Source organism: Melozone crissalis, unplaced genomic scaffold (assembly GCF_028551555.1).
Source record: "Melozone crissalis strain CALT ecotype California unplaced genomic scaffold, PUWL_Pcris_2 ptg000034l_1, whole genome shotgun sequence".
Classification (NCBI taxonomy): Eukaryota; Metazoa; Chordata; class Aves; order Passeriformes; family Passerellidae; genus Melozone; species Melozone crissalis.
The window spans coordinates 15,557,280-15,578,397 of NW_026535812.1; the positions used below are offsets into that span (position 1 = coordinate 15,557,280).

The 21,118-nt window shown below is 46.0% G+C and overlaps 1 protein-coding gene across 1 annotated transcript in view; it reads right to left on the reverse strand.

Moving 5' to 3' along the window:
- Positions 1 to 20,541, reverse strand: part of TP63 (tumor protein p63) — a 100,256-nt gene extending 79,715 nt beyond the window's left edge. Inside the window, exons 1-2 of the mRNA XM_054282593.1 lie at positions 20,504 to 20,541; positions 18,133 to 18,222 (exon numbers count right to left, since the gene is read on the reverse strand). Coding sequence (XP_054138568.1) covers positions 18,133 to 18,222; positions 20,504 to 20,541 — 128 coding nt within the window. The remainder of the gene's footprint in view (positions 1 to 18,132; positions 18,223 to 20,503) is intronic.
- Between the last annotated feature and the right edge of the window lie 577 nt (positions 20,542 to 21,118).

Genomic DNA, 21,118 nt, shown 5'->3' on the forward strand with positions numbered 1-21,118 from the left:
ATTCACAGCTGTACAATACACATTCCACACTGCTGCAGATGCTGCATTTAGATGGGAGAGAATTTGGCCACCCTTCCCAGTAAGTTAAATACCCATCAGGGTCCACTGGGATGTTGTGTCATTAGAATCCCAGAGATTCTTAAAAAAACAAAAAAAAAAAACAAAAAAAAAAAAAAAAACCAAACAAACCCAAACAAACCATTTTCCCTCAAATAATCAATTTCCCATATGAAGCAGGTAGTCTTTGCAGTGGGTGAAGCAGCTAAGCAATGTGGGATTCCACTGTCCCAGGCTGTTTGCCTGTCTAAATGACATGCCCTTGAATGATTTAGGTGACTTCTACACCCAGCCACTGCAGCTGAGGTCATGAACTAAGTATTGGATTGTGGTTTTGCTTGGTTTGGGGGTTTTTTGGTTATTTTCCTCTTTTTTCTTTTTTTTTTTGAATAATAATAAAATAATATTTTTGTTTTCTTTTCTATGGAAATAAGTCAAATCACATCAGGTTTTATCTGCTTGTCTACTGCCTTCTCACCTCCACCAATTTCTGAGCCAGACCAACTGATTTCCAGCAGATCTGCTAATTACCTTGGCCATTTTTATCCCCTTAAGCTCCCACAAGCCTCACAGAAATAGGTGGGCCCAAGAGGAGCAGTGACAGAGCTGGAGCACTCATGCCTTCCACAGCTGCACATTCTCATCCCACTGGCCAATTTCTAAATTCAAACACAGCAGCTTTTAGACCCATGTCAAAATACTTGACGGATGTAAAGGGGGTGGGAGGAATTTCTCCACTATATTTGCAGTTGACAAAAACTCTCAGTTCAACTTCAGAGTATGAGGCAGGTGACCACCTTTCCTGCTACAGGGTTGGGGGTGTCCTGCAAAATTTCCATATGAAGAGTTATATCAGCACAATGTAAGTGAACAGCCACATTCTCTGCCAGGGGAATGGCCATGGCAGGAGCCAAGGTTACAACTGAATTCCAGAGACTTGAACTAATATTTGGTTTGGCACATATTGGTCCTGATTAACACAATGGTCTAAACAAATTGCATGGAAGACCCTAATTTATTAAGCTGCCAAAATTAAGAAAGAGTGTTTCAGAGGCAGGATCACACTATAGTGCTTTTACTCCACTTTTCCTGAAGTATTTACTTCTGGCTGCTGTCATAGAGGTATCTAGCTCTCTTTACTGAATTTTTATAGCCTCTTTCATTTTGAGGATGACTCTGGTCTGCAAAAAGCTGTGCTTTCCTCACATCTGCTGTCCACAGAACTCCATGCTCTTAAAAAAGAGCACATTGTTATTCTAAGCGAAAGGAAATAAAAGCGGCTTAAAAGCCCCCTGGAGCCAGTGCTGGGCATGCCTCAAAATAGGTGAAAGCATCACTTCAGTCCCTCATCCTTTTTGTGATTAGGGAAAAAACTTCCAGCATAATTTAAAAGTTCACAAACAGTCAGAAACAAAAATGAAAGGCAGAAATGCATGGGTAATTGCTCTGCCTCACAGATGGGAGCACATGCTCACACTACATGTGAAAAAAAATTCACAAATCCTCTGAGAACAGCAGTTATCCCACAAAGAACCCAAAATTGCTCCTTTCAGCCTTTCAGTCAGGTAAGGCACTTTCAAGAATGCCACATTGAAACCCAGAAGAACAGCTCTGGCCTAAAGCCTGTCATATAAACTGCAGATCAATGCCACCACGAGCCTTGGAGGAGCACAGTGGGAAGCCCTGCAACCTCCTCTGCTGTACACCCAGACAGACCACAGGCATTGCTCAACACCCTGCACCCAGTCCTGACCACCAGGAATGGGCAGAGAAATCCCACAATGGGTTCTCTCAAACCATCAAAGTGCTCATTTCTAACAATTATTTCCCACTTATAACAACTGCTTTTGACTTGTACACTAAAAATCACATTTCATTACTACACAGACAGGAACTGACCTCAAGGGAAAAAGAGTTATACCAAACCAGAGCTCTCTCAGAGACCTTTCCTTCAAAAAAACCTCAGTGCAACAAGGTTCCTGCATGCCTCAGCACGCCCCAGCTTTGGTTCACTGCTGGACAAAGAGGTGCCTCAAAAAGACAAAGTGTCCCAGTTCACCCTGCCTGCTCTGCTCCTGGGGGTCCTGTTCAGATGCAATTCCACAAACCTGCCCCAACCAAGCAGTGCAGGACATACCAGCTGCACAAACAGATACAGCCAGGTTTGTTAGTCTACATCTTTACAGCTAACAGAGCTGTTGGAAAGCATTGCACCAGCTAAGGACACAGCTGGTGCATCCCTCTGCTAAACACAACTCTGAATTTCTCCAGAGAGGGACACTTTCCACCTACAGCATCCTTATCCCTGTAGCCAGACAAGCTCCTAGCTTAGTGATTCTAGGAAAAGCATTGCCAGATTTTACCTGATGACCAAAAAGGCACATTTCCCTATACAAAGCCCAAGGAGTCTACTGCTTAATGTTTTCACAGAGACTCCTTCAACACCCTTACCACCTGTACAGCTCTATTTCTAAAGAAGGCGGCAAGATCAGGCAGTCAGCCTTGGCAAGGCAGCTGTGACAAGGCCATAGCATTACAGTAAGCTCAGCTTGGTTTCAGATGGGAAAGGGCTGCTAAAAGGCAAGAAAACCAACCTCAGCTCAGCACAAAGCCATATGCCAGATAAACTGTACCCTTCCCTGTGGTCTCAACAAAATCCAAACCTAGAGCTATTTTCCTTAACTAACAGCCTTCAACAAAGAGGAGAAGCTTCGTTCTACCAAACACATACTTAAGTGTCAGAATTTCCACTGGAAAATAACACCTAAAGCCTATATAAAATCTGTGCATAAATTTTACTACTTTAGTTAATTGTCTTTTCCCACATCAGCAAATGCTCTACTTTCAGCAAAATAACTGTTGAGTGCCTAAATTTAAATATAAGATTGCACTGCTTAAATTGCTTCTATGAACCAGATGCTTTTTTTTTTATTAACAAGCATTAAACAACATCCCTTTTACCTACATCTGATCATCCCAAAGGCCATCACAGGAAATAGCACTGAACACAACCTCTTATACCAAAATACTGACTAGAACAGAACAAGGCATAGCAGTAAGTCTTGTCTAGGTTGTCTCTGTTCAAAGTCTGCGAGGTCCCCACACCAACTGCTGAACAATCTGGCAGGATGCTTTTCACAAACAGAGAGCACTAACTGCACCAGGAACTACAGGGGGATTTACAGCCCCCATCAAACTGTAAGCTGAATAGCACATTGCATCCACAAGCCCCTCCTTTAAAAACCACCAGGGGATTATTAATAGCAAGTTAAGTCTTCTCCCAGAAGCAGCACCTCACCAAGAGCAGCAGTGTTCCTTCGTGCAGTGCTGGCACACTGAGCCAGAGGATCCCAGGACAGGCTTCAGGCAGCCAGGCCCTCCCACTGAGCTCCCATTTATCTGCTGAAACAGGAGCAGCCCAGAGTCCAGGTGAAAGCACTTCTCCAAATTCACTAGGTGGGCTGGAGCCCCAGGCACAGTGATTGTTGTGCTGCCTCCATAGCGAGCACTGCCCCAGCAGAGCTGTGTTACAGCCCCTGAGTAACCCCTGGATGTGCCCCAGCTGATCCCCCTTGCCCAGGGGAGGTGCCCCAGCTGATCCCCCTTGCCCAGGGGATGTGTTACAGCCCTGAGCGGGAATGTGCCCCAGCTGATCCCCCTTGCCACCCCACTGATGAGTGACATCTCTGAAAACACAGCAGTGACAGCAGCACGCACCTGTGGCTGTGCCCACACAGCACTCCATTTCAGAATTTACAGAAAAAAAACCCAAACCAAAACCAACTCACCCTTCCAAAAAAAGGAAAAGCACAGTATTTGTTTCTCATAAGCTGTGGCCACACTGCTGTTGCCTTTCCCTGGAGGTGAGTGTCCATCATGGGAGGAAACAAAGCCCTGAAGGCTTGGCCAAGCATGACATAAAAGTGGTGGTGAAGAGGAGAGAAAACAAGACCATTTCTGCTCCCACTGCTCAGTCTAAGCACATCCTTCCATTCTTCACCACATTACCCCCTTTCCTACCTTCATATTAAGGACATTAAAGATAAAGCAAACAAGCCACTCACCACCCCAGGAAACAATGACAGAAAGCCATTAAACTCAACTATTGCAACACAGCAACACTTCTCACCCCAAATACCACCTTCCACTGCAAGCAATCTTTCTTAGAAAGGGCTTAAACCAAAACACCCAGGTTTGACTTACCACTGGGGACAAGCCACGAGCTCCCGAGGAAAGAAGACCCAGGCTTGAGACTGAGCATGCACAGCCCAGCCTCTCCTCTTAGTTTTGAACCTTAAAGGCAGATGGCACCTGCTTGCACTGATAGGGGTCAGATCTGACACAGGGTGCACCGCTGGCACAAGTGTGAGTCCAGCAACCTCCTTCCAAAAATAAAGGCTGTCGCAACCAAGAGGTAGCTGGTTTCCTTTGTGTTTTCATCGAAATCGGGGTTGGTGCTTCAACACTCTGAACTACTCTGGGGTGATATCATGGTTTGTGAGGAAGCCAGAAATGAATAAGGTATCTCAGTGAAGCTGCTGTGTTGGGTTTCAAGAAGTCCAAGTACCTCCATTTCTCCATGACTTCCCTGAAAAGCTGGAGCTCTGGTTTGGTTTGTGTTTCTCCAGCAGTGTGCAAGTTCTCAGAAATTATCAGTATGGTTTATGGGTGCAGACCTTTGTGGCGTGATGTTGGTATAAAGCTACACTGTAAAATTTTGTAAAATAAAATCTTTCACAGTAGGGATGAGTAAAATTATTCGGAGCTTTCTTTCTGTTTGTTCCCAAACTACAGAGTATTGCTTTCTGCTTCTCCCTATGAGATGTCTATTAATGATGTACAATTTTCTATCATTGGCCTGTAGTTCTCAGTCCATGGACATGCAGATGGAACCAGCGAAGTCTTTGTCTGTAAGCTACAAACTTTTCTCTTTTTTCACAAGTTACAGCCCCCTAAAGAATATGCTAGTGGAGTACTCAGGAAACTTTGATGCAGAGAGAAGAACATCTGTTCCTATGAAGATAGCATTTCCACATTATGTACCAAACAAATGATTAATAAAGTCTAAATAATGATATCAAATGTGCGTCATTTTATTCATGTGCTCTACAAAGGAATATAGTGTGATTACTCCCATATTACCTGTAAGAAAATGAAGACACCAGGAGGTTATAGAATTACTCGCCATTAGTCAGCAAGCCGTAAATACAACCTTGGTCACCCAAGTTGCTATGTGGTGCTTGCTCTAAAAGGAGCTAGTGATTTTGGGTGTTTACATAGAGAAATTCAGAAAGGCCTTAATTTCTTCTGGTACAGTATACACTGTACCTCCTGCACTAAGAAACTTCCAAACTTCATTTATCTTCAGACACCAAAATGCTGATGCCCAGGAATGAAAATCAAGGGGCTGCAGAAATGCTGTGACTAGCTCTAAGACACACACAGAGTTCAGGGTAGAATGAGAATTCCAATCCAGACTAAAACCTAATCTTTCTTCCTGAATGTATACAGCAATTAACCCCTTAATCCCTTCATTTGTGTACACATTAATACATTAGCCCTCAGCCACCACAGGGTGTGAGCTGGATAGAGATTTAAGTCACAGAGGAGTCGGCAGCTTCAGCTCTAGCAACCCCAATCCACACGCTCGTCCCTGCCTTCTCCAGTTACACCTTGAAGCGCATCAAAAGCAGTGGTAAACGATTTAAAGTTCATGAACATTATGCCTAAATGCCTGAATCTTGGAGTCAGTTGTATTTTTAGTTTTTGCGTGGGGAGGGGGCTCCTGTTCAGATCACGCCGTTAAAACTGTAGGAACTTGGCAGCCCTCGTCCTGCTGGAATTCCCCTTGCTCTGCATTGTAACGCTGCAGTGATTTGTAGCCATCGGTACCTAATGAAGCTCACAGCTGTGCAAGAGGAGAAGGATGCTGGGTCTGGCAGCACGGGACAGGCGTGCGCCTGGCAGGCGATGTCATCTGGAATTCCCCGGAGCGCTCTTGTCCCGCAGCCTGGAGCAGCCACCCTCAGCCAGCAGAGCACACCCTGGAAGCACCTCCTTGTAACCCTTTCCCAAAGGTTGGAGGCCTTTGGAAATCAAACAGGTTCGTTGCTACCCCCTAAACAGACGGGCAGAATGAAAGCCAAATGGGGGACAGGCAGAATCTTCCTCTCGGAGAAGATTGCAGTTGAATTTCATCTGCCTCTACTGCACCTTTTTCTGTGTCTACTTCATTAACAAGCAGCCTCTCTTCCCAGCATGAATTGCACTGTAGAATGCATTTTCCTGCTTCTTTCTTTGCCTGATGCCATATTCCAAGGTCATTAACTTACACAAGCCCAAAAGAGACTGACTCCCATCCTGGCAGAGGCAGGTTGTGCTGAACTGAGCTCACAAGCCGTTATTCTCCTTTCGATTTTAAGCCGAGCTTTCAGGTTTAACATTTTAAAATTTAGACTTCCAGCAAGTTCTTTAAACCCTTCAGATTGTCTTTGCACATAATGCTGCTCCTATGTGTCAGTCCTAAAAAATAACTCCAAGAGAATACTGACAGATGCATGGGCTAGAAAGGACAAATGTAAGGAATAGCAAACACCAACACAGGATTCTTTTGAGACAGAATAGAACTTTTTCCTATGGTTCAATTTTTTCCCAGTTCCCACATTTCACTGATCTGGTCTCTCTCAAAAAGATGTGTACAGCAGCCCAGGTTATGGGGAGGGGCAGCAGGGATATGCGTTAGAAAATGAAAGAAGCTGACTGCCAGAAGGGTGAACCCTGATCTCAGAAGTGGCCAACAGCCAAGGAGATGCAGGGAACACATGAAGGAACAGGGAGTGGCAGCAGCAAAGGCTCTGTGACACTGCTGGTGTCCTACAGCATCTGTCAAGGACACACCAGGGAGGACTGTTAGCTTCTCCTGTTCTCCAGGCAAAGGGTGCTTGCCCTGCACACACCCTGTTTCAACTGTGAGCTGCATGGCTGAGTGTTCTGCTAGGGTCTACTCTAACAGTGCCTCCTGATCTCTCTGTGACTTTGATTTGTCTTTTGGAAGCATATGTGTGTGAGATGAATGGAAAGTGGTAGGAAGGGATGGTTCAGCTTCCTGGTTGCTCTTGACTCAAGTCTTCAGTGCACAGGCAACACTGACCTAATCAAGAAAGTGAAACTGGCTGTACAAAGTAATCCTCCCAATTCACCATGCTGCAAAACACAAGGGGGATTTTTCTCCTTTCATCATCTCCTTTCATCTTGAGTAAGACTGCCTGCAGTGAAGGCAGCATTTGCAGCTTTGTGGCAGCCCCTCAAAGCAGCCCTGTGTCCCACACCAGTGCCCTGCTCCCGTGCTGGCTGCAGAGCCCCTCTGGGAGGAACAGACTCCCCCTGCATTCCCACCAGGGTTCCCAGAATGAGCCCTGCATGGCCTGCAAACGGCTGGGAGTGGCTTCCTGAAGCCGAGAAATTTCAGTACCTCCACAGCCCAGGAACCCACTGCATTTCCTATCGACAGCTCATCTAATCAGCTATCTACCTATCATCATTGTCAGCCTCACAACAGGGACCACTTTTGCATTACAGAGATTTCATCCTCAGGGCTTCAGGCAGCTCAGCACTCCACCAGCATTTGAGACTCTCTCCCATAACTGTAAACCCTATTTTTTTTTTCCTTCAGGATTTCCTTCAGCATCTTGTGAACTTTCCCAGACATCTCTTACCTCCCACTCAACTTTTGACACCCCCTTCTCATCCATCCTCAGAAGCTGTGCCATGGACATCCCCTCCTTTCTGCTCAGCCCTGACACCCACTCCCTTTCTCAGCCCTGGCCACAGCAATTCCCCCACCTGCCCACTGCAATTGGGGCTTTATAGTCTGGGGTACAAACTGTTCATAACCCACAGAAGACCACCTGTGTGGAGAAGCCCAGGGTTAGAATGCAAGCCTGCAGCTCAGGACACCCAAGCTCAACCTCCAGCCCCTGGGTGACCTGTCCAGCTTTGTTCTTCCACTCCTAAGGTATAATCCCCAAACTGGTAAAGCACATAGAGACTTGCTAACAATCAGTGCATCTCCAGGGAAACAAGACTTTCCAAATTTAGATAATAAAATAAAATGTAAATAATAAATTTTAAGAAAGCCTTGAACCCAAAACCAATTAAAAGCATTTGCATTATTTTGTAACTCACTTTTCCAGTCAATCCCTTTCCCAAGCCTATTGTAGTGGTGGTGAGAAGTAGTGCCCATCTGGAGAAGGAAGAGTCAGAGCTGCTGGACAGAGATGAGATCTTTTACTGTAGTGAGTGAGAAATTCTTCTCAAAAGCAGGACAAGTGGGAAATCCAGGCCCAGCCCTCAAAATTCTGAGGTATTTTTGGTCCAAGTCCAAAAATAAGTGTTGTAAGGAAAAATTTACAGGCAAACTGTCCAGAAGCCACAAAACATTTGCAAGTCCCTTTAAAAAAATAATAAATCTCTTTGGTCTAAGTAAGAGATATTATCTGCTGAATTTCAAATACCCAGCTGAGAACATGTATTTGGGTCTAACTTTGGAAGTTGATACAGGAGTTTTGTAGCCAGGCAGCCCTGGTAGTTTCACAGCAGGATGAATGCAGTGATGCATCCTCCCCTCAGGAGAGGAGAGGACGAGCACAGCTCTCTGCTGAGGCATCTCCTGATGGGTCAGTGCTGCCTCCAGCCCTGCTGCCACATGCCAACCTCTGCTGTCCAAATGCAGCTACAGCTGAAGACAACAAAGACCATTTTTTGTCTCTCTGGGGTCAGTACCTAACCCAAAATCACTCCATGGCCCACTCATCCACCACCAATAATCTGCAGCAGGTGCCTGGGGGCACATGGAGCAGTAGGAACTCGGACACCTGTGCTGTTGAATTCTGCTGCACAGAAAGATGGGGAGACCCCTCATCTTTCCTGGAGGAACAGTGTTAAGTGCCCAAAGCAGCCTAAACCACTTAACCATATAATTTCAGGTATTCAGATCTCTGTAGCACCAGGGAATTTTAAAAGAAATAAAGCAACAGACACAGAAATAAAAAAGGGTGAGGTCACTTTCAGGAGGGGTCAGTCATGAGAAAAATACAGCTATGACAGGTCTTCAACACTGCACTTCTCTAGTGATTTTAGATATTCAATAAGGAAAATTGCAAAGTTCTGGAGAGGCAATGGCCAGAAGTCTCATCTTCCTGAGGCTTGCAAAATCAGATTCCCCTCTTTTGAGATTTGGTCATTAGTATTTTTCCTGCTATTGCAGCATTTACCCAGTAAAATTATCTATCTGATTTCATTGCTATTTTTTACAAGGAGCTTTCAGCATTTCCCACAGAAATGGGACTTTCTTAATAATTGTCTGCCAAACTTTTGCAGTGTTGAGTGCAACCAGCATCTCTAAGTTTTCAGTGGTCTACCTCCATCACACCAATACAGAGACCACAACACAGAATGAAAAAATGCTTTATTTATTTATTTGTTTGTTTGTTTGTTTGCCTGAGAGAAACCCCTAGATGAGGGGTTCATCACAAGTATGGCTGGGCCCCCAAACCAGGGCCCTTCAAGGGAGATCTCTGTGAGTTCCTGGCTGCCCTGCTGGGTAACACAGGTGGAGACTCTGTGGTGCAAAGAGCAGAAGGCTGTGGTCCCCATGGCTCCTGATGGGGTTGTAACATGCTCTGAGCTCTGTTCAGAGTCTGGCATGTTGCCTGCAGCCTCTTCCCTGCTTGCACCATATCACTATCAGCAGTATTAAGGGCACGTGGTCCCAGGGACAGTAACACACTCTGCCAACAGTGGAGCTTCTTTTAAACTTGCTGAGATTTGAACTTTTTGACATGTCAAGGAGTCAGATCATGCCTCTGCCAGGGTTGCCCCAGCAGCTCCTGGGTTATTTGGCCAAGTGCTTGGTGTGCTGCAGCTGCAGCCTCCAGGAAGGCATTGGGCACCCCTGCATGCTGAGCAGCAGGTGCTGAGCTGCTGCTGGCCCAGTGCACACAGGACAGGCATTTCCCAAATGTGGCCCCTGTGAGGAGGCAGCAGGGAGAGGACATCCCACATGGGCTGTCTCAGGATGGTCCCTCCACCAAGAGGAAGCAAAGCAAGAGAGATCATGCAGCCCATGCTGATTTTCAGCCTTGGGAAACTATGCATTGCAGGGCATTTAGTAATTTAAATATAGTGAGAGAAGAGAGGGACAGACAGGGAGCACGAAATACATGCTTCTTTTTTAGAACAGGAGGCTTCTCAGGCTGACTACTGCAAAAGGCTTGTGACATTTTGTGTTGAGCCAGGTAAGACACTTGGCTCCCTAAGGTACCTGCTCTTACAAAAACTGCTGCTATCCTTAGCTACACAAACTCCTTATGAACTGCTCAGGGGACTTATAAAGTCCTTCTCACAAGCTTTCTCTCACTGGTTGAATTTTTAAAAAATATCAGAAATCATCATGATAATACAGAAAGTCCCCAGAACTCTTTAGAAGCAGGAAACTGTAAACAGCAACATCCTGAGTTTCAGTAAATAATTAAAATGCAAAACAGAAACACCAGCAAAGCAGATGTTAGGTGCAGATTCCTGTAATATGAATTTCGTTGAAGCTCCCCAAACTTGTTACCCCCCCCAGCCAGCCTGTGAAATCTGGTGTGTTTTGGATACTAAGCATTAACTCCCACTCCTCACCCTTTCCACCAGTGGTACTCCTACAGGAAAAGGAGCTCTTCTGCTAAATACCATGTGGGCTGCATTTTTCAGCGTGTAGCAACTCTGTTGCAGGGCAGCTATTCCTAAGCCCAAGGGCAAAGAATCCTCCTCTCAAAAATAAGAGCATTTACAGAAACCTCCCTGTGTGTCACAAAATAGCTCCAAGACAGGGCAGATGAAGGACAAAGAATTAAGAGCAGATTATAGTCCTGGAAGACAGGAACAAATGAACTGTTTGTCAGGAACCCTGCTGGTGTAAGGCAATGCTACCTGGAGCGCTCACAGCATCTCTGCTTTTGTAACTGTGCCGGGTGCTGAGAAATTACAGGGTTGGCTCCCTATAATTTTATCAATACATTGCCACACCTAATGTGATTTATGATTTTTGCTTGTGATAATCTTAAAGCTGTAGCTGCTGCAGTGCGATGAATGCATAGAGCATCACCCTTTTCATCAAAAACAGGAATGATGTTTCCAGCCTGTATATTTTAAGATAAAAATTCACAAATATGAACAGCCAAACTTGGGAAACTGTGTAAAGAAATTTTGTTGTTTTACATGGAGAATTTTAACCCTGCAATATTTGACCACCTAATGGCCATGTTAACTCTCAAAGCCAGCTGAACTACAGTTTCACACTTGTTGCCACCACCTCATATACCCCACTGACAGCAATTCCAGCCATCCCACTGATATTTCCCCCCAGCTCCTGCTCCCCAGACACTACTGGCAATACAAGCTGAGCCACTGCTGTTTGCAACATCCAGCTCAGCAGCACAATTCAAGCTTCTTTCCATGCATTTGTTCAGCCTGCAGTGACTTTTGTGCCTATCAACATTACTAAACCACACAGGCACTGAACCTCCCAGGGCAAGGTTTTGTAAGCAGGCTTATTTTTATGTTGCAAAGAACCTGCTGGAGCCCTGATCACTTACTGCAGGGTTTCCCCCTTCTCACTTGGGGAGTTGGCTGTTCTCTTTATAGCTCCATGCACTAACTGAATTCCCCTTGCTTGTGTGTACTGGTATTTATCACACAGACCACCTGTGGCATTTAAACACCTGATTGGAAATGACTAAGCAGCAAAATCCTGTGGGGAGGTGATTTGCTACACAGGAGTGATTGTAAACAGGCACCAAAAACTCCCAAGCAGGGCCTAAGAACAGATACAGATGTTTTCATGACGCTGTCTGAGCTGATGTTATCTATTACCAGCAGAGCTAGTCAAACCTCAGAAATCTATTACAGCAAAACATTTTCCTTCCGATTATTTCAGTGTCAATCATGGGCTACAAAATTTTAAGGTAAAAAGAAGTCAAAATTTGTATAGCAGTGTAACCATTGGCTCTCACCACCATGTGCTCGTTCCCAGGAAGGTTTTCACATAAGTGCCAAACTAGCTTAGAGCCAGGCACCAAATTGAAAGCCAAGTTTCCTTGACTTTTTCCTCATGCAAGCCCCTCTTTCCTCTCCTATACCTTGTTACTGCTATTTAAATGTTTTATGCACAAGGCTTCAATACTCTTTTGGACACGTGTTGAACTGCAGAGGGTTTTATTTTTCCCTAAATCAAAGCTGCACCCTTTTGCTTTGTATCAGAGCAGAAATCCTGGTGTTTGTTGAGAGGAACTTTTGCAAATTAGCTTGTAGCAGAAGGTACAATGTAAATCAGCATGGAATTATAACTTATAACGTGCACCATGAAGATTCTAAACACCTCTGAACAGATGAACTACTAAGAACTTGCTTCTTTAATTTCTTCAGGATTTTTAGAATTTGGGCAAGGCACTATAAATCAGGTATTATCTCCTCACAGTACAAGGGACCCCATGAAAGATTTCACATATTCTCCTTGCAGTCCTTTGGGATCTGAAAAAAAAAAATGATTGGTTTGGTTTCACTTTAATCCTTTAAGCAGCACTAAAAGGACCTCCAAGCAGACAGGTATTTTCTTGAGAAGCCTCCACAGTTTTGAAGAGGAAAAAAGTGCTGTCCTTGTCAGTGACTGTGGAGTAAGGAGGGTGCAGCAGAGACAGAATGGAAGAGGGGCAGCAGGGATAAGCAGACTTTGGGCTCTGCCAGGAAGAGAGAACTGAAGAGGGTTTAATGTGCAACTCTTGAGTGCTGTTTTGCAAAGATTCTATATTTTAAACCCATTCTTCTGATAAGATTGCAGTGCAAGAACAGGACAGTGACCAAAGAACAGACCTCACATATGAGATAAATACCCTTCCCTCCTCACCACGAGCAGCACACACACCTGATGGGGTGCTGGGGGCACCTGAGATGTCCCATGCTGGCATCCACTGCAGAGCTGCTCTGCAAAGCCCTCCTGCCAAGGAGGCCACTCTGCAAGAGTTATATGGCACATGGAATGCTGTCCTCTCATGTGCATCTGCCTCCAGCTGTGGTCCTTCCCCCATGGAATTTTTACCAGTGGTGGCAGCATAGCTGTGAGTATGACCACAAGAGAGCTCACAAAGTCCAGAAACAAAAGCACCTTCTCACCTCTCCTTCCTGCATCCAGCCAATTCTGCTCCTTCAGGGGTCACCAGCCGCCTTGAGCACACCACAAGCTGCTCACAACAATTTCTGGGCCTTCTCTGAGTCTCTGGAAAGTACCTGCACTATTACTGGCTGTTTCTGCAAACAGATCTATACCCAGTCATGCATCTTTCTTTACTTGACTTCAGGTCTTTCTGCCAACACAGCAAATTTGGGCTCCCATTGCATAGGTAAAGGCAACTGAAATTTGTCCACTCTGTCATAGCAGGAGTTCAGCTATTCCCCAGCAAAGCATAGCATGAGGAAAGGGAAAAATGTGCAGCTGCCCAAATGCAAGGATTCTGCAGAGCCTGCACGTGGGATGAGATGCTCCTGTGGGACACGACCCTGTGACAACTTTAGCAAATCTCTGTCACAATGTCACCCAGCTGATACTGAGTGAAAGGATGACTCTAGCATTGATTCACAGCCATGAGGGGCACAGCACTCTGCTGCCTGCAGCCAGCACTGCAGGTTTGGCCTGGGTCTGTCCCCTCCCAGCCCAAGGGACGAAGCCTGCAGTGTCACTGGGGCCTGTGGGCAGTGATGAGCACGGGGTGCAGTGAGTTTCCACCTCTGTGCTGTGTTGCAGCATTGACCTTGGCCAGACTCCTGTCTGATCATTGCAGTCTGCTCACCAGCCCTGTTTGATACGTGTGGGAACCACTGAGGGAAGGTGAAGTGACACATGCAGTGCTCCTGATGAAAGGTCTCTTTGAACCCTGGAGCTCTGGCTGCCTGGAACTGTGCCCTGCTCACCAAAATCCATCCAGATACAGCACCCAATAGATGATGTTTGCATGGCCCAAACTCTCCCCTCCATTCCAACTAATTTCTAATACCCCCCCCGAAGTAATTTCTTACAGTTTTCCTCATTGGTTTCTAAAAATAGAGTTTTTTTCCCCTACATACCTGGCTGGGGGGGGTTTGTTTGATTTTTTGGTTTTAGCAACTTCCTCAAAACCCAGGACCATGTCTGAGAAATCAGGTTTCCAGCACAGATGCTGCAGAGAGCAGTGGTTTTCGGGGCTGTTCCTCTGTTATTAGTGAGAATTGGGAGGTTGGACTGTATCACATTGTGCTGAGAATACAAAGTGAGAAATGAAAGGAGAAAGAGCAGCTTGTGTGAGAGCCCTTTCATTCAGAAGGGAAGAGTGAGGCACAGTGAACACCTTCAACACAGCACTGATGTGGAATCCTGAGGCCACCAATTAGCCTGGGCATGGGGAGAGGGAGGGGCAGAGCAGGCAGGACTTCAGTGCAGTGCACCAGCAGGTGCATTCCCAACAGCCCCCAAAGCAGAGGGCTCCTGGGTAAAGCACAGCCTAATGACCATTATTTCCAAGAACACAAGTAACTTATCTGTAAACATCACTCCCTCCAACCAGGCATTAGCTGGAAAAAAAGCAGCTTTGGGGAGAGATACTAATTACACACCTCTCAACAGCTGGACTTTGATCATAATTACAGTGCCTTTTTCATCTTACATTAGTGGCTTTCAGCTGCAGCTAGGTGGGCACTTCTTGGAAGGTGGAAATCCCGCCCGTTTCAGATAATCTGCTCTTTTTATGACTCAGAGCTGACCTGGGTTTTGTGCAGCACAGGATGAGCTCCCACGGTGCCATCCAAGGCAGCAATTCATGGGGTCAGTGGCCTGGCCCTTCAGTGCAGGTGCTTCTGTCATTACAGCAGCACCTCCCAAGTCCCAGAGCCAGGGCACTGAGGGTGTATATTCCTGATTTCAAGGATTTCCCTTTACAAGGAAAGTAGAAGGAGAAAGAGTTCGAGGTCTGCTGAATTTTAGCATCCCTCAGCTCTTTCTGTTTAAGAAGAAGAAAGATGGGCAGACTCAGGATACACCTGTCCAAACACACTTCAGTCACAACCTACATTTGCATCCTTCACTTCTGCAAAAGGATGTACATCCCCTTCTCAGCAGCCACTGCTCCTTTGCCCCTCTGCCAGCTGGGCTGCAGCTCCAGCACTGATCTCCAGCACTCAGCAATGAGTGGGGCTGTGAAGGAGGAGGCTGCTGCCCTGTGACCCAGCTGATTCCCTATGATTCTTTGTGATGCTTTGCTTTGATACCCACATTTTTAATAGCCTCAATGAGGGAGCTGGGCTGTTGAGGCAGAGGCTGAAGTGGCTTAAACAATCACACACAGCACAGAGTCTGGGCACTCAGCTGTTTTTCCTCATCTGTAGCACTGAATTACTGTGTTCTGTGGATATATAATTTCACAGTGGCATGTGAAATGGCAGGCATAAGGCACATGAGCATCATAGAGGCACATTAACTAATGCTCCTCACTGTGCTCTTCTGCGTTCACCTCTTGACAGAGGAAATGTTTTAGCTGGCTCCCACGTGTCCTCCTGCTGCACACCCCCAAACTGAAGAGGTAAGTAGATGAAGCAACAGCAGAGGGTAAATCAAAGCCACAAATCTTAGAGTTAACTGGGATTTATAACTATTCCCCCTCCACACTGAACTACAGGGAAATCTGTGTGGCATGCATCCCTCCCAGCAGTTTAACAGAGTTTAAAACACTTTTCACTATTGGTTTTTTGCCAGCATACCTCAACGTTATCAGTTTGCTGGTTAGATAATTACTAGATGTAATTTTAAAGTTGCAAAGAAGCACACTGGTATTAGCTAAATAAAGTATTTTGGCCACATCAAAGGAGAAGTGTTTGAAACTGTGTAAAATAAATGCAATTCTGAAACTATTGAATGTTAAAGCAGTCAGAGAAATGTCACATAACACATTATGAATGTGCAACCAATGGAGCTTAAAGATGAAGACCCTCTATGTTTCAGACTGAGAAAAATATCTTTGGGATCAGCTTTGAGCTGATTCTGACCCATGGCAGAGCATAATCACTAACAATTGAACAAATGCCACTCTTGGCTCATGTAAACACAGACATGCATAACAGCTGAGACATGTTGTTACTCTAAGCTGTATCTCAGACAGGTTTTATGACTGAGGGGTGTCACAAATTCTGTTTGTCCTGAGGCTTCCCACACTGCAGTGGTCACTTAAAAACTCATCATGCTGCTCAGGCATGTGGTGAGGAGCAGCATTTCTACTGTAAGGCCTGACTTGCTGTGTGAGGCAGATTTGCAGGGGTTGAAAGGCTTATTAAAAAAGTTCCACCAAATACAGCCAATGGATTCTTTTCTCTTTAATTCATGCTCCAGCTGAATTTTTTCTCTGAGCCGCAGCCCCAGTTTTCAGAACCTGTTATTTGGCTTGAGGTGGGATACAAACTGGCAGGAGCTGATGGGCTGGGAAGCTGTCCCAGAGCTCAGGTACACTTCCCAGTGCATCTTCTTGCTTTTTTCCTTTTTCTTCATTTTCACTTTTGGAATTTGCCTGGCTGGGGCTTCCAGCCATGGAAACATTAATGTGCTAAGGACTCCATAGCTGCCAGCCCAAACCCGCCTTGCTGGGTGGGCACTGCTCTGGTGCTGCTTTCTTGTGAATCCCACACTTTCTGCTGGCCACAGGCACATCCCCGCCGGGCTCAGCAGGGCTGGGTGGATTTGCAGGAGGCCAGAGCGTGGCTGCATGTGCCTGGCCAGCCCTGGGCTGCTGCTGTGGAAGGTCTCCCTGGGGAATCCAATACCCCCGGCTTCATTCCACCTTCCTGTGCCCGGCAGCGCGGCCAAGGACCGTGCGCTATTTCCCAGCCTCTCTCCTTTCCCTCTGCTGGCCCCAAACACGGCCCCTCCTCGCTGCCAGGTCTCCACTTTCCTCCCCAGGACCTTCACACAGCAGTGGCACCAAACACCCGGTTGGGGGGGGGGATAAAAGCCCCCACAAACCTTGCAACAAAGCACAACAGTGGGGAAACAACCCAGAGATCATCACCAAACTGCCTGCAGTGCCACGGGCTGGGTGATGGTGGCCAAGCCCTTTCTCCACCACAGAGCTCTGCAGCAGGGCAGCCTTCCCCAGCACGCTGTGGAGGATGCACAGTTAATAGTTAACTCTTCCAGGGATTAATGCCCCCGTGAGACACCAGCCAGGCTTTTACAAAACACAGACAGAAACCAGTCTTATAAAGGAGCTCAACAAGTGACTGTGCCCAGAGGATTTCACCTCTCCGAACTTTACGACTGGAAAAATACCATCTACATGTCATTTGCATGCTTAAATATAGTATCTTCTATTGGGAGAAACAAACAAACCGACAATGTGATACTGTGACACCTCATGTGGACATGCTCTTTTATCTGCTGGAAAGTTATAAAACTTGGAGTAACAACAAAGCTAAAATAAGAGTGGTTGTCAAGCTCTGACGCTGGCTGTTAGACAGAAGGAAAAAATATTCCTGGAAAATTGCGCTCTCTTAGAAGGCAGTTTTTTCCTTCTCTGAATCTTTTAAATTATTTATTTATCCTTTAAATTCCAAAATCTCAGGGCTCAATAGGTCAGCTCATGTTAGTCCCAGGAGTTTTTTCACTTAAAGAAACAAACAAACACACAACAGAAACCTAAAGCCATTCCTGTACTACCTAAAGCACAGTGCAACCTTCTGCTCCAAAACACCAGGGAAAGATACTATCAGCCTTCGTGTTATTTATCATATATTTTTTTCCCCTCTAATGCCAAAGAGGAAAAGGGGATATCTTAAACGGATGCCTATAATTAAACAGTAACCTGTTAGAAAGCCAAAAATAATAATAAGCTCCAGTGAGCATGAAGAGAGCGGCACATTTTTTCCGCGTGCAGCCCAGCTGCCGGCGGCCGATAGCAGGAAAGTTAACGATTATCAGGAGGCTGCGATAAGCGCTGCGATAAGCGGGGTTACGTCACTCACCGCGGGATGCAGGCATCGGGGTAGTACGGCAAGGTGCTGAAAGGTGCTGCTTCAAAATTCATTTCCTTCCAGCCCCTCCCTGGGGACAAACTGAAATAAAATAAATAAATAGATATAAAGCCGGCAGGCTAAAAGCAATAAGGTCAAGTGGTACACGAGGTACAACTTTAGAGATTTATTTTACACTTGCGGATGGGTGGGATCTGCCAGGGGCTTGGCCAATGGGATTGGTCCCGTTACCCGAGCATCACCACCACTCCCTCCTCGCCAGCTGGGCATCTTCTGCACAGATATTTTCCCCTCCTCTCAACATCCTTAATAAACTTTGGTGTGCGCTGGCCACACTTGTTGTTGGGAGCTCATCTGGGGCTTCTCTGAACTTCTGATCTCGCCGGTCATTGGTTGCCTGCCCGCCTGACTTCACAGTTTAATTTTGGCAGCTCTTGCAATTTTACAAACTGCTGTGGCCGCTGGTCATCCTCGTCTCCAGATGGCCGGAGTTTCCTCTGCTGGGTGCAGCGCCTGTGCTGAATTTCATCCTCCTTTAAAAGCTTCCCTTGTCAGCTCTGGGGTTGGTACCTGCTTATAGCTGCCTGGGGAAATTTTCAGTCTCCCTCCCACCGTACACAGTTCACACAGTCTGTTGTGGTCACAGTTTCAAAACGGAATGACAAAATACGGGGAAATTCCTCAATTAAAAATAACTTTTTTTTTTAAAACTTTTGCCTCTCTGCGTCCCCTTCCTGCCCTCCTCCCTGCAAGAGAGCTATCAGATATATTTGTTAATCTTTTCCCTTTTTTAGCTTTTCATTTTTTCCAAAAAAAGTGAGATCATATAAAAATCTTGCATTGTTCTGGTGTCCTCTAAATAACATATACATTTTCCACATTTAAAAAACCCCAATATTTTCAATGACTTTGAGGAGAAAGTAGAAGTAAGAAAATAGAAATCACATCGTCAGACATTAAAGCTTAGAGAAAAAAGAGTGAAATCCACCAAAACAAACTACCAAAGATAAAAAGCAGATCTGATTTCCCTGAAACAGCACAAAAGCAAGGAAGGATGGCTTTAATTCTCTCTCCACCACCTCTTTTTCTTTTTTTTCTATTCTCTTTTGAGTCACACAAAAAGTCATTCAGGAAAGCAACCTGTTTTGTCCCCCTGGTTTTTTCCCCCTCCATGATTTATCCAAATAGTACAGGCTGTAAACCTATCCTAGTTTTGTGGGTTTGGAGAATGAATGAAATATGAATCAGGAGCTAAATTAAAATGGATTCCAGCAGGAAAAAAATAGCACCCACATATCTGTGCACCAGAGGGATTGCATCTTCAAGCAGACCTATACATTTGTGTGGACAAGGGGAAGTGTAAGGGAGTGCCCTATAGCTCACCTATAGTGCATATTTTGTGCCAGAGTCAGCAATAATTCCAGCCACCCCTGGGGCAAAAGTCAGGAACCCTCTGAGATGGCAGCAATTGCCTCTTATTTTTCCCCTCTGTGTTTTCCTGGTAGGAAATGTTGGTTTGAAGAATGTCACGTGGAAACATTTTCTTTGCTGCCTGTGCCAGGGTGGCAGGAGAGCTATTTCAGACTTGACATTCTCCACCCACACTCAGCCTGATAGCTTCTAACATCTGTGAATTGTGAATCCTGTAAACTCGCAGGGCTGATCCCCAGCCAAGCCCAAGCAGCTTTCACTAAGTGGCTCTCACCAAGGAAGAGAGGCTGGAAGTGAAGGATATGTTTATTAACTGGAGTTAAGGGCTCCCTGCTGCTGGACACTGCTTCCCCTGCCTGGCCCATGGAGGAACAGTAATATCAAACACTTTTCTCTCTTAGGCTGAACCCTGGAATAAACATCAAACCTTTTAGCTTGTCTTATTGGGGAAGGGGCATGGGAAACTCCAAATCTGCTGGGGAGGAGAGAGAAAGATTCACAACAGGGTTTGTACACACACAAAGCAGCCCAGGCAGAGCTTCAGAGGGGCTGCATCTCTGTGGCTGCTGCTGAAATCAGGGCTGTGGGCAAATACCTCCAGGGAATGGGCAAGGAGGGCCACACCAACTCACGGTCCACACTGCCATCCTGGCTCTGGTCTAGGCCTTGAGCATCCATCCTTAACCACAGACACAGCAAGGAAGTGCTCTCCCTGCCTAGACCATTTGAGCAAGAACTTGGGTTCATGCTCTCGTATCCCAGGACACGGTCTCAATCTGCACCCATGGATGTGGGCATGGATAACCAAATATGCATGCAGGCAGCAGGCTGGGTTCTGGACCCACTGCTGAGACCTCATGCTTGCTCCTGGAGAAACACCAGAAGCTGTTTGGACTTTGTCTACCATGCCCATGTTGGGATTAGCTGTTACCTCCTCCAGCCTGACTTCATGGAAGAGTGGTCATGCATTGTGTGCTCTCCAAACAGGCTGGAAAAGTTTGCCTCTCCTCATAGGTTTCAACCTAAAAGGCAAAAGAAATGTCGTGAGAAAAGTGCTGTTCTTGAGAAGCCCTGCTCTACCTTCTTCATGGGAGCTGGAGAAGAGTCTCTGCCAGAATGGCCTGGGTGCAATGGCCAGTGCTTGGGGAGCAGGGAATAACTCCCAGCTGGAGACAGACCCTCTTCTGATATTGGCCAGTCTCCTCACCCAGCAGGTGCCCAGATCACACATCCCAAGGGCTTTGTGAAGTAAAACTGGCAGCTCCTGACATTGCTGCTGCTGGGCTGGCCCCTGTCTGAGTGGAGCTGCCCTCTGGTTTTATACTGCCTTAGCTCTGCACAGCCTTGGCACCCCAGGCACAGTAAATACAAGTCTGTTACAGCCCAAACCCAAAATCCTGTGGTTCCTGTTTGCAGTGCTGAACACATCTTGCAGTGCTGCAGTTAAGTGATAGTCTCCAGCTAGCAATTCACACCAAAAGAATAACTTCTCCTGAAAAAAATTAATTTCAAAAAGCAGCCCCACATAATTCTGATGAGAAATAGT